This window comes from Brachycentrus maculatus, unplaced genomic scaffold (genome assembly GCF_059751285.1).
Source record: "Brachycentrus maculatus isolate JH-2025_06_01 unplaced genomic scaffold, ASM5975128v1 h1tg000843l, whole genome shotgun sequence".
In the NCBI taxonomy this organism is placed as follows: Eukaryota; Metazoa; Arthropoda; class Insecta; order Trichoptera; family Brachycentridae; genus Brachycentrus; species Brachycentrus maculatus.
The window spans coordinates 1,738-15,879 of record NW_028281570.1 but is presented as its reverse complement, the minus strand read 5'-3'; the positions used below and the strand labels follow the sequence as shown (position 1 = coordinate 15,879).

The 14,142-nt window shown below is 31.1% G+C and overlaps 1 protein-coding gene across 1 annotated transcript; it reads right to left on the bottom strand.

Annotated features, from left to right (window-relative positions):
* On the bottom strand, positions 1–13,925 carry LOC148300065 (uncharacterized). Its single transcript, XM_088275320.1, has 2 exons — positions 13,772–13,925; positions 1–975 (listed from the first exon to the last, which is right to left on the bottom strand). The coding sequence occupies exons 1-2, from the start codon at positions 13,799–13,801 to the stop codon at positions 223–225; spliced, it is 783 nt and encodes a 260-aa protein (XP_088131446.1). The 5' UTR covers positions 13,802–13,925; the 3' UTR covers positions 1–222.
* Positions 13,926–14,142: the final 217 nt, after the last annotated feature.

The following is a 14,142-nucleotide window of genomic DNA, read 5'->3' as shown; positions in this document are numbered from 1 at the left end:
TTTACGGAAAACAATATGGCTTTGTGTCAAAAAACATATTTTTCTTTAACAATATCTATAAAACAGGATTTAAATTAATAGTCGTAGAGCGTTCAGATAAGAGTTGCTAGGGAGAGATCTGCAAATCGTTCATCCACTTCATACAAGCGGAACAATAGTCGATAACATCGCACAAAAGTCTTCGAGTTAATTATTCAAAAACTCGTACGGTTTATAAATAATTCATATGGTCACTTCACCGATAGTAACTGCTCGTACTGAAGGTTCCAGTTCAACACCTATAACTTTCCTATGGTTGATCGGCACTCCATACGAAGAAAATGGTACTCCGGCTGTTGGCACCCTCTTCAGCTCCTCTTCGTTATTTCTGATTTCTTCTCTGAGCAGAAGATCATGAAGGACTTTGAAAATATCCGGTTCTAATCTCTCAGAACTGACGAAAGTTTCTTTCTCGTGGTTTTGCTTCTGTCCTTGAAGATCGAAATTGACTCCGTTTTGATGGGCAATACCGTTCAAAAAGTTTTGATATTCAGAAGAACTCTGACGCGGAGGCGATGAGTCAGGGACGTGGTGGATTGGAGCATCGTATGACGTATAAGGTTTATTATAAAAGCCTGATGGAGTTTTATAAACTTGATTGTTTTGGTCGTTGCCAGTTTGTAAAGTGTTTGGATATGATCGTCGAACCAGATCATTTGTTTTGGATTGCTGGTATCCTTGCTGCTGCAAAAACCTTGGGGTCTTCTGTCTCGAAATCTGGTATGTTGCAGCCTTCTTGGGGTAGCTGTCATAAACTGGGTTGTTCTGATAAGGAACAACATAGTGGTATACTTTAGTCGGTCGTTGGTTGACTTGGCCGATCAACTGTTTTGGGATTCCTTGTAAATTGTTGAAGTTGGCATTCTGCGATTGCCATGGCACGTTGTAGTAGTATGGCTCTGCTAGAATCGGGGAACACAGGAACAGAATCGCCAACTGAAAAGAAAATAAAATCAGTTTGGTAGGTAGGTAACTAAAACGTAAAAAAAAACAAAAAAATCTCCTTGTCTTAATCCTTTCCGGTCCCCCAAAATTTAAAAAATCTAGGTTGACATTTACATTCCAATTGGGAAAAAATCCTTTGTCTTCTAATCCACATACGGCTGTAATAGATACGAGTGACAAAAATGTAAGCTTGGAATTTAAATAAATAATACTTATGATGAAAAAAATGTCGAATAACATCCAACATGGGACCTAAAAGGAAAAAATCGATGTCGAATGAGATTCGAAATTGGACCAGTAAGGGTTAAATAAAAACAAAAACAAAAAACCGTAAAAATAACTCCTAAGTATTTGGACACACATAATTATAGGATGGAAAATTATGTTTTATGGCATATTTTTTCTCCTAAGTTTTCAGAAAACATTACACAACATAACAACTTCAAAATGAAAAAGGGAATTAGATTTGTAAATATTAATAAATATACCGTACATGTTAGTCCGCCTCCGTAGCGCAATGGTCAGCACGCTTGGCTACCGTACTGAAGGTCCCGGGTTCGATTCCCAGGGGGGGTCAAATAAATATAAGTTAATTTTCCACTCTATTATTTATTCAATATTACCCTAGACTAGTGCCTGAAGCGGAGGGCTGATCACCTTTCCTCCATGTGTTAACGAACAAGATAACACTGCATTTATATGATGCAGTGCCTTATGCACCACCGGGTGCGGATGAGGGTTTGAAGACATATTAGTTCACAACCCAGATTTGTGAACAAGTATTTAAACGCACTCAGAATGTTTTTAATCATTATTATTACTCCAAATGACTCCCCGGGTATGCGAGTGGATAACGAAGATGTAACCAAGCGAAGTGAAGTGAAGTCAACAGCATAAATAAATAATAATGTAAGTTTTCCGGTATCGAAAATAAAATCCCGTTCGTTTTATGGTACGCTGCACATGCGCTTTTTACTGTGCGAAACTAACTGCGTAGTTATTTCCCTGAACTCTTAAGGCTGAGATCTCAAGCGTACAAATTCAGAAGCGACCGGCCTCGCTAGAGTCCAGACGTGTTTCCGCGCACAATTAAAAAATATATATATGGGAATTGGATTTTTTAAAGAGTATATATTGAAAAAATGAACTTTTTTTTTTCTAACTCCAGGTAACATTTTACGTAATTGATTTTATCTTAAAACACCGTTTTTTGCATTGAAAAAAATCGTTTTTATTAGAAATAACTAAACGGTTTTGAAAAGAAAAGAGTTATTTAAGGTTAGGGGTCAAACATATTTTTTTCTTTATATATTCTAAAAAAAACAAAAAAAAATCGGATATACATCCATTAAAAAATTCGGGTGTGGAAAGACGTGTTACCTCTACGGCGGTTGGCCGGTGATTGAATTCTGTGTGGCTTGAGGAAGACCCAGTATTCGATAAGTTGCAACATAATTTTGTCTAAATCTTGGAAATATTTTACATAATTGCTTTTTTTTTCTAAAAACACCGTTTTTATATTGATTAATAAGTTTAACTTAGAAATAATTATGTGTATTTGAAAATAAATGAATTATTGAAAATAAGGAGCAATTTTTTTTCATAATATATCGCTCACTCCTTTCAAGAACGTCATAAATCAAAAAACTTGATTTTTCAGTAGAACGTTTTTAAAGTTTTGATATATAATACAATGTAATAAAAATAAATATCAAGCCACTTACTGAATTTTTTACTGTGAAACAGATCTTTTTAGGTAAAACCTGAAGGTTTTCTCCATTTGAAAAATATTTAGTAAATTTAAAAAAAAATATTAAAAAACACCTTTTCTTCAAAATGCAAAAACAACACTTTCTGCCCTGTAGCGGGTAAATATTATGTTAAAAATATACCGCTTTTGCTGGGATATGGTACATTTTCTGGGCATTCCGAAAACATGCACAACTGAAAATTGACGATTTTTGATTTATGACGTTCTCGAAAGGAGTGAGCGATATGTTCTAAAAAAATCCAATGTACTTTCTAGAAAAAAATAGAATCTGAACAATCGTGCAGTCTTGTGCGCGGCCGAGCGCTTTGTTATTTGAAGATGTAGGCCTTAATAGCTAATTCAAATTCATTATGTTATGTACATATCTTAAAGAATCTCTGGCGCTATTGACCAAACATTGTAAATATATTTTTCGCTAGAATCGATTTCTTATGAAATTTCGTATAAAATTCCTTGTGTATTGATTATAATGTAAACATGTTCACCAATTAACAGATTCAAGGTAAGAAACGTATCGAGAACAAAAATCAACATGAACTTTTGGAAGCGAATGCCGATTTCAAAACCAATATCTATCGGATTACGTTAGTAATATTTTGTGGTACAATACTTTATTGTAGCCGTATTGTTGAGTCTTATCGACGCTTTACAGACAAAACATCGTAAGCGCTAATCAGAAAAATGATAAATTATTATTTTTAATTTTTATTCGTACTTAATAGTGCATAGGGCACTAAATCATTTGTCAATAGAATATTGAAACTTTAATTTTTTTTAACTGTTTTATGTAACGCTAAACCAAGTATGAAAATAAACGTTTTTATTTAAAAATCAAATTTTCATGTTTTCAGAATGTCCAGAAGAAAATGTACTATATTCCAGCAAAAGCGGCATATTTTTAACATAATATTTACCCGCTACAGGGCAGAAAGTGTTGTTTTTGCATTTTGAAGAAAAAGTATTGTTTAATTTTTTTTTTAAACATACTAAATATTTTTCAAATTGAAAAAACCTAAAAAGATCTGTTGCACAGTAAAAAGTTCAGTACGTGGCTTGATATTTATTTTTCATACATTTTATTATATTCTTAAACTTTGAAACGATCTTCTGAAAAATATATATTTTTTTAAATATATGACGTTGTTGAAAGGAGTGAGCGATTTGTTTGGGCGGAGAAGAAACCGAAGCCCCACGTTAAGTAAAGAAAAGTAAGTATATTTATATTTAAAAAATAAAAACAAAATTAAAACAAAATTGTTCAAATATAAATTCATTTTAAAGCCCACGTATGACCATTTATATTAAAATATCGAGCACACACAAACATGGTCAGGCCTGACCCAAACTCTTGTATACATTAGATATTTACATTAACATGTGTTACCTCTGTTGACCTTGTGGTGAGGGGAATAACCTTGCCGCGACATGCAATGTTGTTATATTCATATTCAAGTCGACGACAATAGAAAACTGGATTTTGGACATTTTGGGCTAGACGGATTCGTTTGGCGCCAAATCTCGCCAGATGCCATCTTCTTGCCCAAATAACTTGAATTTCACGTACAGTGTATTTCATAATTTAAAAAAGATATAATTTGGAGGAAAAACAAGCTCTATTTAGTCAATTTTGCAATTTGAAGAGTTTGGAAATGAGGTGAGAATCTCGCGTTCAGGTCAATTCTCTTTTTAAACAAAAACATAAACTTTATAAAATAAAACTCTGTTTTTATAAATAATATAATAAAACCCTTATCCGCACCCCAATGGTGCATAGGGCACTGCACAGGGTAGTGTTATCTTGATCGTTAAACTTTATCTTGCTGTTAAACGTTATCTTGCTGTTATCTTGCTGTTTTTAACCACTTTTTATTTACAAAGTTGTTTTATTTTATTAAGATTATAAAGTTTTAAAAGAAAAAATAAAGTTTTCGTTTTCTTTTCCCACTCTACGTCCTTTTCAACACCGTTTATGGTATTTGAAAATGATGCAGAATGCATCGAAATACGTGTCATATTAGATTTTAAGAAATAGTAGTATTGACCAATTAACCAAGAACACCTTGAAAGAAAAAATAGATATTACCACAAAGTTAGTGCCAAATCAATTAATGAAATTAGATAAACTATATTAGGCATTAATTTTGTGTAATAACACGATGATTTTAATATAATATAAAAATAAAACGTTTGTTTTGAGTTTAATGATGTAAACACAACTAGTTTTGAGAACTACAGATGTTCTCACCAGCAGGTGAAAATACAAAATTCTTAATATAAATTAATTAGTAAGTACTTTATTTATTGTTAAGGCATTCACTTTGTGGTAAAACATGATGAAATTGTAAAAGAAAAACACTTTTTTTACCATTTGAGTTTATTCAGTTAAAACGACTAGTTTCGGAAGCGATGCTTCCATCACCAGGGCTAAATATAAACTATATAGTTTATATTTAGACCTAAAGATGAAAGCATAGCTTCTGAAACTAGTCGTTATAATATAATAAACTCTAGTGTTAAAAAAACAAGTGCTTTTCTTTTAAAATTTAATTAATAAGTAGACGAAAGCTTTTATTTTTGTTCCAACATATTGAGTGTGTCGAAATATTTATTCACAAATTGGATTTTCTTCACTTAGTATCTTTAAGGTAATATTTTGTTATTAAATTGGCTCCGGCCGTAAAGAAATACAAAAAATAAATTAAATCAAAGTACAATTTGAGGTAAAAAATAAATTAAATACAAATTTGTACATTTACTGCATAAACGTAGAAAGAAAATATGTAGACATGATTAGTAAAACTTGTATTATCCATAAATGTATGTATTTTTTATCGTCACTATAAAGGGAGAAGGAACGCCCACTTAAATTGACACGAAATTTCAGATCTTCAATGACAATGTATGGTGTAATTTATTGGCAATATCTGCCCACTTCTCTTAGGTGAAATAGACAATACATTTCGTTGTTTTGTAATAACAATATCTTATTGCATCGATACGATTAACAAATTCACAAAAATATAGTATTGTATATGAAAGCTGTGTCGGGTTGTGGTCCCGTGGTTAGTGTCGTGGACTCTTGAGTCAGAGTTTCTCGGTTCGAATCCGCTCTACCACAATTTGACAACTTTTTTTTCTAATAATGAGCCGCTTTGGCTCACAGAAATAGTATGAAATTAAAGTATTTTTGTAAATAATTAAAATACAAATATTTCCTTTTAATTAATGATAAATAATTAGTAAAACTTTGCATGATTAAGTATTTTAAATACTTGAAAGTGGTCAGAAGTCGGAATGTGGATGACTCGAAGATTCTGTTAAAAAACATTAACGTGGCGTTCTATTCTCTCTTCCTACCACTGCGGAAGCAGCGCGACAGTAAAATAGTTTTTATAGTAATTTTAATTTACCCTATACTGGTATCTGAAGCATAGGGATGATCACCTTTCCTTTATGTATTCAACGATCAAGATAAACTATACGATGCAGTGCCCTATGCACCATTGGGTGTGGATGAGGGTAAGGAGAAGAAGAAGAAAAGTATGAAGTAAACTAAATAAATAAGTAATATATTGTTATAAATAAGTAATATAATATTAAGTAATATTAATATTATTGATATTATTAATATTAATATTATTATTACACTATATTAATATTATTATATTAATATTATATTAATATTATTAATATTCAGTAATATTAGTAATAATATTATATAAATAAGTAATATAATATGTTATTTTACTAACCCCTTCCCCTTACTTTCCCCTCTCCTTATTTATAGAACAATTTTATATTTTATATTTTAGTTATTATACAGACCTGAATGATGGAAGTTTAACTTCTGAAACATGTAGTCTATAATAAAACTCAAGAGGTAAAAAACAAGTGTTTACTTTAATCATTGTAACATGTCTTACCACAAAGTTAATACCGAAACAATAAATAAAATAATATATAACTTCTTTAAATGTTAAGAATAATTTCACGTTATTGTAAAGAATGCTTACGGAATAGTCTGTATACTAATAATCGATTATAAATCGCAAGTTAAGGACGAATTAGCGAATAATGTAAAAGATTTAGAAAAATATAAATAAATTCTGGTTTTGTCCACAGTTGAGTTCTTAGTTAAAACGATATTGAATAAATTATATGGAGGTGTTTAAGAAGAATGCAAGGACGAAAGAAACTTCATCGTATGCGATAATATTTGATAAAATGTATTTTATTCTCAAATTTATTAATATATAAAGCACTTACTTTGTGGTTAGTTATTTTAACTTATTATTTTTTTACAAAAATGTTAATAATATTACTGTATAAAAACTCACCGAGATTTTTATGTTTACCAGTTTCGAGACGTACCCGTCTCTTCGTCAGGACAATCACTACCACAGCATGCAAACAATACTACCCTTCACTACCATAGCACTATTAACACACTTAAAACAACACAAAATGTTTAACACATGCGATTTTTACACATTCACACATGCACTAGTGCATCTTTAACCTTGGCTTGTAACGCATGTTTGTGCTGAAACCTTTAGTGCATGTTGGTCTTCGCCTCGACCAAAAATCGCATATGTTAAACATATGGTGTAGTTTTAAGTGTGTAAATAGTGCTATGGTAGTGAAGGGTAGTATTCTTTGCATGCTGTGGTAGTGATTGTCCTGACGAAGAGACGGGTACGTCTCGAAACCGGTGGACATAAAAATCTCGGTGAGTGGTTACATACTAATATTATTAACATTTTTGTAAAAAAATAATAAGTAAAATTGTGTTTTTTTTAAAGTAATTAAGTAGATAAAAAAAAAACAAAAATATCTATTGCAGAGCAGTGTGTAAGTCTAGGAAGAAATTTTATGTGGCACCATATATGAAGGATATATATATATATATATATATATATATATATATATATATATATATATATATATATATATATATATATATATATATATATATATATATATATATATATATATATATATATATATCTGTCCGCCTCCGTAGTGTAATGGTTAGCATGCTCGGCTACCGCTCTGGAGGTCCCGGGTTCGATTCCCAGGGGGGTTTAATAAATATAAGTGATTTTTTCACTCTAATATTTATTCAATATTACACTGCACTCGTACCTGAAGTGAAGGGCTGATCACCTTTCCTTCATGTGTAATCGATCAAGATAACACTGCGTTTATATAAAGCAGTGCCCTATGCACCATTGGGGTGCGGTAAGGGTTTTTTTTAATTATATATGAAGGATATCCGATAGATGTTCAAACAGTGATATAAGTATAAGTAAGGAATGTAAGGCATTAAGTATTATTGAAAGGTGTGTTGAGATGGTTTTGTCTTGTGAATCGAAAGAGTGAGAAAAGAACAGTGAAACATATTTATGAGGCGAATGTAGATGGTAATTTTCACAACATTTCGAGTGTGTCCAAATACTAGTTCACAAAAATGTTGTAAATAAATTATATGAAATTATAAATTATATTAAATTATAAGCTTAAATAATAAAAATGATAATGAAATATTCTGGTGTTTCTCATGTGTGTGATTATAATCCAGGATTCGGACCTCACATACTGATAAAAGAGTTCTGCTCAATTTAAGCTTTTTAAAGCTTCTTTTCATATCACTAATAGATGTCTCTAGTGAAGTTCTAGTGATTCAAAAACAATGTTCAAAAAATTGGTTCATTTATAAAGAACTACCAAGAATTTGAGTAGTGTGGTTAATGGGTAGAATTGGTAAACGTTACACGTGTGTAAAGTAATCACTTAGACTGGCCTATGACGGTCGTCAGCCCTGTAAATACCCAAACTTCCATATTCTTCTTCATCTGTGATGAGATGTCAAAAAATACATTTTATTTAATTAATTTGTGGTAAAAGTACCGACGATTCCAATTAATTGGGAGCTTTTCCGGATAATCGGGGCAAACAGTTACGTATGTTGAATCTCATGTAATACCTCCAATCCGGACATAAATTTGCCCAAAATATTATCGTAGGAAAACAGTTCCCATTCTTTTAATTCCATAACCGGCGAAAGACGGAAATTGATGAGATTTAATGTAAAAACTTGTTAACTAATACAATTTTTTCCCAAGCAAAGTAGTTAAAATTCATAATTTATCGACTGAGAACAAAAAATAATATGCGTCGAATTACCAATTGTTTGAAACGGAGGGAAATGAAGATTCATAATATGTAATGAGATATTTAATAATTGAGATCTTTTGTTTAGTAAATTAAATAATTAGTTCGCCTCATTGGTTTAATTGTAAGCATGTTTGGCAATCGTGGTAGAGGTCCTCGGTTCGACTCTCGGGAGGTAGAAATAAAGGTAAGATGGACTGATACACTTCATATTATTAATGTTTTAGTCAACTGCGCCTAATCTAGGCATTAAAAAAACTGATAAAATGCGAATACTTAGATAGTAAGCTGGAGTGTCCGTTAAAGACAAAATAAAGAGTTTAAGCATTTGTGAAAGCCTGGCTATAACAGACATCAATAGAAAGGTAGCGCTGAAAACCTGAACATATTGTGAACTAGATCTTCCTTGAAGACCAAAGTATTCATGGATGCTACAGAAAGATAACATGATTCGAAGGCATGGCCTAGGTGACGGTATCCATGATAGAAGAACCTACAACCCGAGGACGAGGAGAGCTGGCCCCAACAGTCTACAAAGACGATAAGTTGATATGGAGCTAGGAAGAAGAAGATATGTATATATGTGTGTGTGTTTATGTACAAAGACACGATTTTAATACGCAATCAAGGAATTATGTAAAAAATTGTATTTTTTTTCCTTTTAACTATGGCTATTAGAAAAAAGACAAGCTATCAATTTTTTATTACTAATGATCATAAAATAAGTTAATATTTTATACAATTAATGTTTTGTTCGAGGTTTTATTATAAAACCGATGTAATAAAATTGTTTTTTCTAATGCCCCAAAAAGGCAAAGAGTTATTTTTAATTCAGTTTTAATAGACATATAAATAAGTAGGGAATGCTGGGGTCTTAAGTAACACGGGTCTAATGTAACAACTTGTCACTATTCTGCCCATTATTAAAACATCCATACAGCATCAATTGTATATTTATCAGGATGTATATATGCATTGTTATCGGATTACTTAAACTAAACTAAACTGTGTCGCGTTGTGGTCCCGTGGTTAGTGTCGCGGACTCTTGAGACAGAGTATCTGGGTTTGAACCCACTATACCACAATTTGATACATATATTTTAGTGAACCGCTTTGTTCATAGAAATAGTATGAAATTGAAGTATTTTTGTAAATAATAAAAACAAAATTTTACTTTCAAAAAATGAAAATAAATAAATAATCTACACCTTTATTAGTTACGTACTATCTTAATATAGAGAAAAACACACGTATGCATATTTGTAAAAAATGATAAATGTGAAATTACCTGTTTCTGAAATTCTTAATTGGTTTTCAAATACATGAAAGAAAAAATATAATATAACTAATTATAAATAAATTTTTTGGATGAAGAAGAATATGGAAGTCTGGGTTTTACAGGGTTTATGACCTGTAGTAGACTGGTTTAATGGCTTTACATACATGCAATATTAACTGTTCTACCCATGATTGAAAACCACTGAAATATAATGATTAAAAATAATTATTGATGCTTTTAAATAGCTTATATATACTCTGCCTGCAAGCATACATTTTATTGTTGGGGTTTAAATTATGAAGCGAATGTAACTGGTTATAAAAGCAGAAGTAGACCAAGTATTTCAAATACTTGAAAGAGTTGAAATACTCGGCGGGTATGTATGAGGAGTTAAATAAAAATGGAATAGGCGAAAATTGTTAAAAATACAGATTGGTGTGGCGTTCAATTCTCTGTGATGGTTAGTCAATTAGGGTTTAAACAAATATCACTTATGTAAACAATGTTACGTTACGTTTGGACTCTAATTTCCCCTACATAAAAGCGATTAAAATGCAATAATTTCGACTCGTTCAGCAAATAAAGTCGGATATGCAATAAAACGAGTAACTGTGTGTTTAAAAAAAATAGTAATTACTGGATACTAGCTCACCGTTGCAATCAACATGCTATTGGTACGTTTTCAAGCGAGACGAAAAACAACTCAATCAAATTATAAAATACTCTAAAAAAATTAGATAGGCATAAGAAATTAGATGAGTAATAAAATCGTAAGGAAACGATGCTTAAAGAAATTCAAACTTTCATTTATAGCATTACCAACATGAAAAAAGGGTATGATTTATTTTTTACGCATAAACTTTGTTAAGTGACATTTAGATTATTTAAAAAAATCAAGCACTTGTATAATACCTCGGCTACCGTTCTGGAAGTCCCGAGTTCGATTCCAAGGAGGGGGGGGGGGGGTCAAATAAATATAAGTGATTTTTTCACTGTAATATTTATTCAATATTACCCAGGACTGGTGCCTGAAGCTGATCACCTTTTTTATGTGTTAACGATCAAGATAACACTAAATCTGGATTATCTCCAATTACAGGAGTTATTTTCATATTACACGTGTGTAAAGTGATCACTTAAACCAGCCTTTGACGGTCGTCAGTCCCGTAAATGTTCAGACTTCCATATTCTTCTTCATCTTTGATGAGATGTCAAAAAATAATATGTTACATTTTTTAAGATGAATCAAATAACAAAAAATAAATATTTATTCGTGCATTATATATATTTTTATTTTATGCTGTTTGTAACCTGACTAGATAAATATGACAAATAAATAAAAATGAATATAGCCATGAAAAAGTGAAATCAAGGATTTACGAATTACCTAAACAATTCGACTAAATTTTTTGCAACGCTTTTATAACTTCCTTGTTTTTTTCATCTTAATATAAAATTAGCGTTTACGATTTTCATTTTTGAATGTCAACAATTTTTTTGATGTTTTTGTGGCAAAAAATTAAATTTATGAATCCAATTGGCGATCGAAGATAAGTCGTTATGTTGATTTTGTTTAAATAATTACAGAATTATTAACAGTATTATTTAGATTTATTATATTTTTATTTATTTTATTTTATTTATTTATTTCATATATACATTTACTATATGTATTACGGCTGTTTAGGCATGGCCTGTGTTAAGCCGAATACTAACATGTTAATACAATTTTTAAAATTATTTTTTATTTTTTATTTTTTAATAATATTTGTTTTTTTTTTTTAATTATTAGATTATATCCATAACATACAGGATATACAATTATAATTTACAGTATGAAGGGTTTTCAATAAGATAATTACATTAATTGATTCGGCAGTCACTTTACGGTAAAATCTATCCATTTTTAATTAATGTTTTACTTACAACATTTTGAGTGTGTCCAAATACTTGTTCACAAAATCTGGATAATCTCCAATTACAGGATTCGGACCTCACATACTAGTATAAGAGTTTCTGCTTTATAAAAAGCTTCTTTACATCTCACCAATAGATGTCTCTAGTGAAGTTCTAGTGATTCAAGAACAAGGTTTCTAAATCGGTTCATATATATAGAACTTCCAAGAATTTGAGTATTGTGGTTGTCAATAATGGGTAGAATTGGTGAATGTTACACGTGTGTAAAGTGATCACTTAAACCAGTCGATGACGGTCGTCAGCCCCGTAAATGCCCAGACTTCCATATTCTTCTTCATCTTTGATGAGATGTTAAAAAATAATGTTTTACTTAGTAAATACCGCTATTTCTTAAAATCTACTGTGACACGTGTTTCGATGCATTCCGCATTATTTTCAAACACCGTATGGTGTTTAAAAATGATGTAAAAAGTGATATTTATTAAGTAAAACATTAATTTAAAAAGATAATAACACCTGGACTTTAATTGATTCACTTTCTACCTTGTCCCTTCCAATGCTAAGCAACCATCGACGCACACTGTTCTTAAAGACATGATCACTCCTTATTGTCCAGATTGTTGAGTTTATATGAGTTTTAATAAATTTAGTTGGGTACAACTCAAAACTGGGTACTCGACTGCAAAACTGACGTCGTGGTTCGATTACCGTCAATTGCAAAATATATATTTTATATTGGTCTGGGTGTTTGTGATGTATTTTTTACGTTTAATTTTACTATATTATATGAAGATCTATCTTATATTTCAGGATTATTCCTTAAAATAATGTAAATGTAAAAATGTAGCGGAAGTCTTAGAAAAAATTCAAATAATTAATACAAGTAAACATTTTACAAGAAACACTTAATAAAATAAATAGAAAAAAATTATGGATTTTAGGATTAGTAACAAAATTAAAAAATATTTTTGTCAACAATATTTAGCTGTGTACCTACTAAAATATCGACTTTAAAATAAAAAAAATACATATTATTTCAGATAACTGACTTATTAATGATTCTAAAAAACGAACTGTCAATAAAAACTTTGTACCATGATTAAAGAAAACACTTGTTTTTTACCACTTGAGTTTTATTAAAGACTACATGTTTCAGAAGTTAAACTTCCATCATTCAAGTCTGTATAATAACATTATACACACCTGTATGATGGAAGTTTAACTTCTGAAACATTTAGTCTTTAATAAAACTCAAGTGGTAAAAAACAAGTGTTTTCTGTAATCATTGTAACATGTCTTACCACAAAGTTAATGCCAAAACAATAAATAAAATAAAAACTTTGTATTTATGCGAATATCTGAAAACAGTAATTACGAACGAAACCATTTTTATAGAAGTTATAAACAAAGCACGACAAAACTTCTTAGTAATATCAAACAAATTATATAATTTGACATTTGGATACACTTCAACTGACTTTAAACAAGCACTCAACAAAACAAACATAAGGCATTTTGAAGTTCACGAATCGCATTTGAATTTGAACTTGAAATGCAATCCAAACACGCGAATTGCATACACGAAATCGCAAACATCACACATGATGTCACCGCCAAAGCACTGCGAATTTGAATGGTAAACTTACAATATTCACGGCCGGCATTCTGCTCCACATACTCGAGCAATTGCCGATCGAAGATTACTCGAATTTGACGGTCGGGTATCTTTATATAACAATGGTCCGGGGAAAGAGATCCCGACGTATTCGCGGCTGTTCGTGAATATGTATATGGCCTGCAATGTCAATGAGAGGTTTGGTTTATGCCTAAAAGCAGCTAGCGACGCGACGTCAGACAGAATACGAAAAACGTGGTATGCCTGAAGCCTTTTCTGCGCGGTCAGTGCGTTCTATAGACAACCGCGTATTGAAAAACCGTTCAAAAAAGACTTTTAATACGACTCGATCCGAACGCAAATCGTGCAGGGAGTCATTCGGATAATGAAATCGTTTGAATT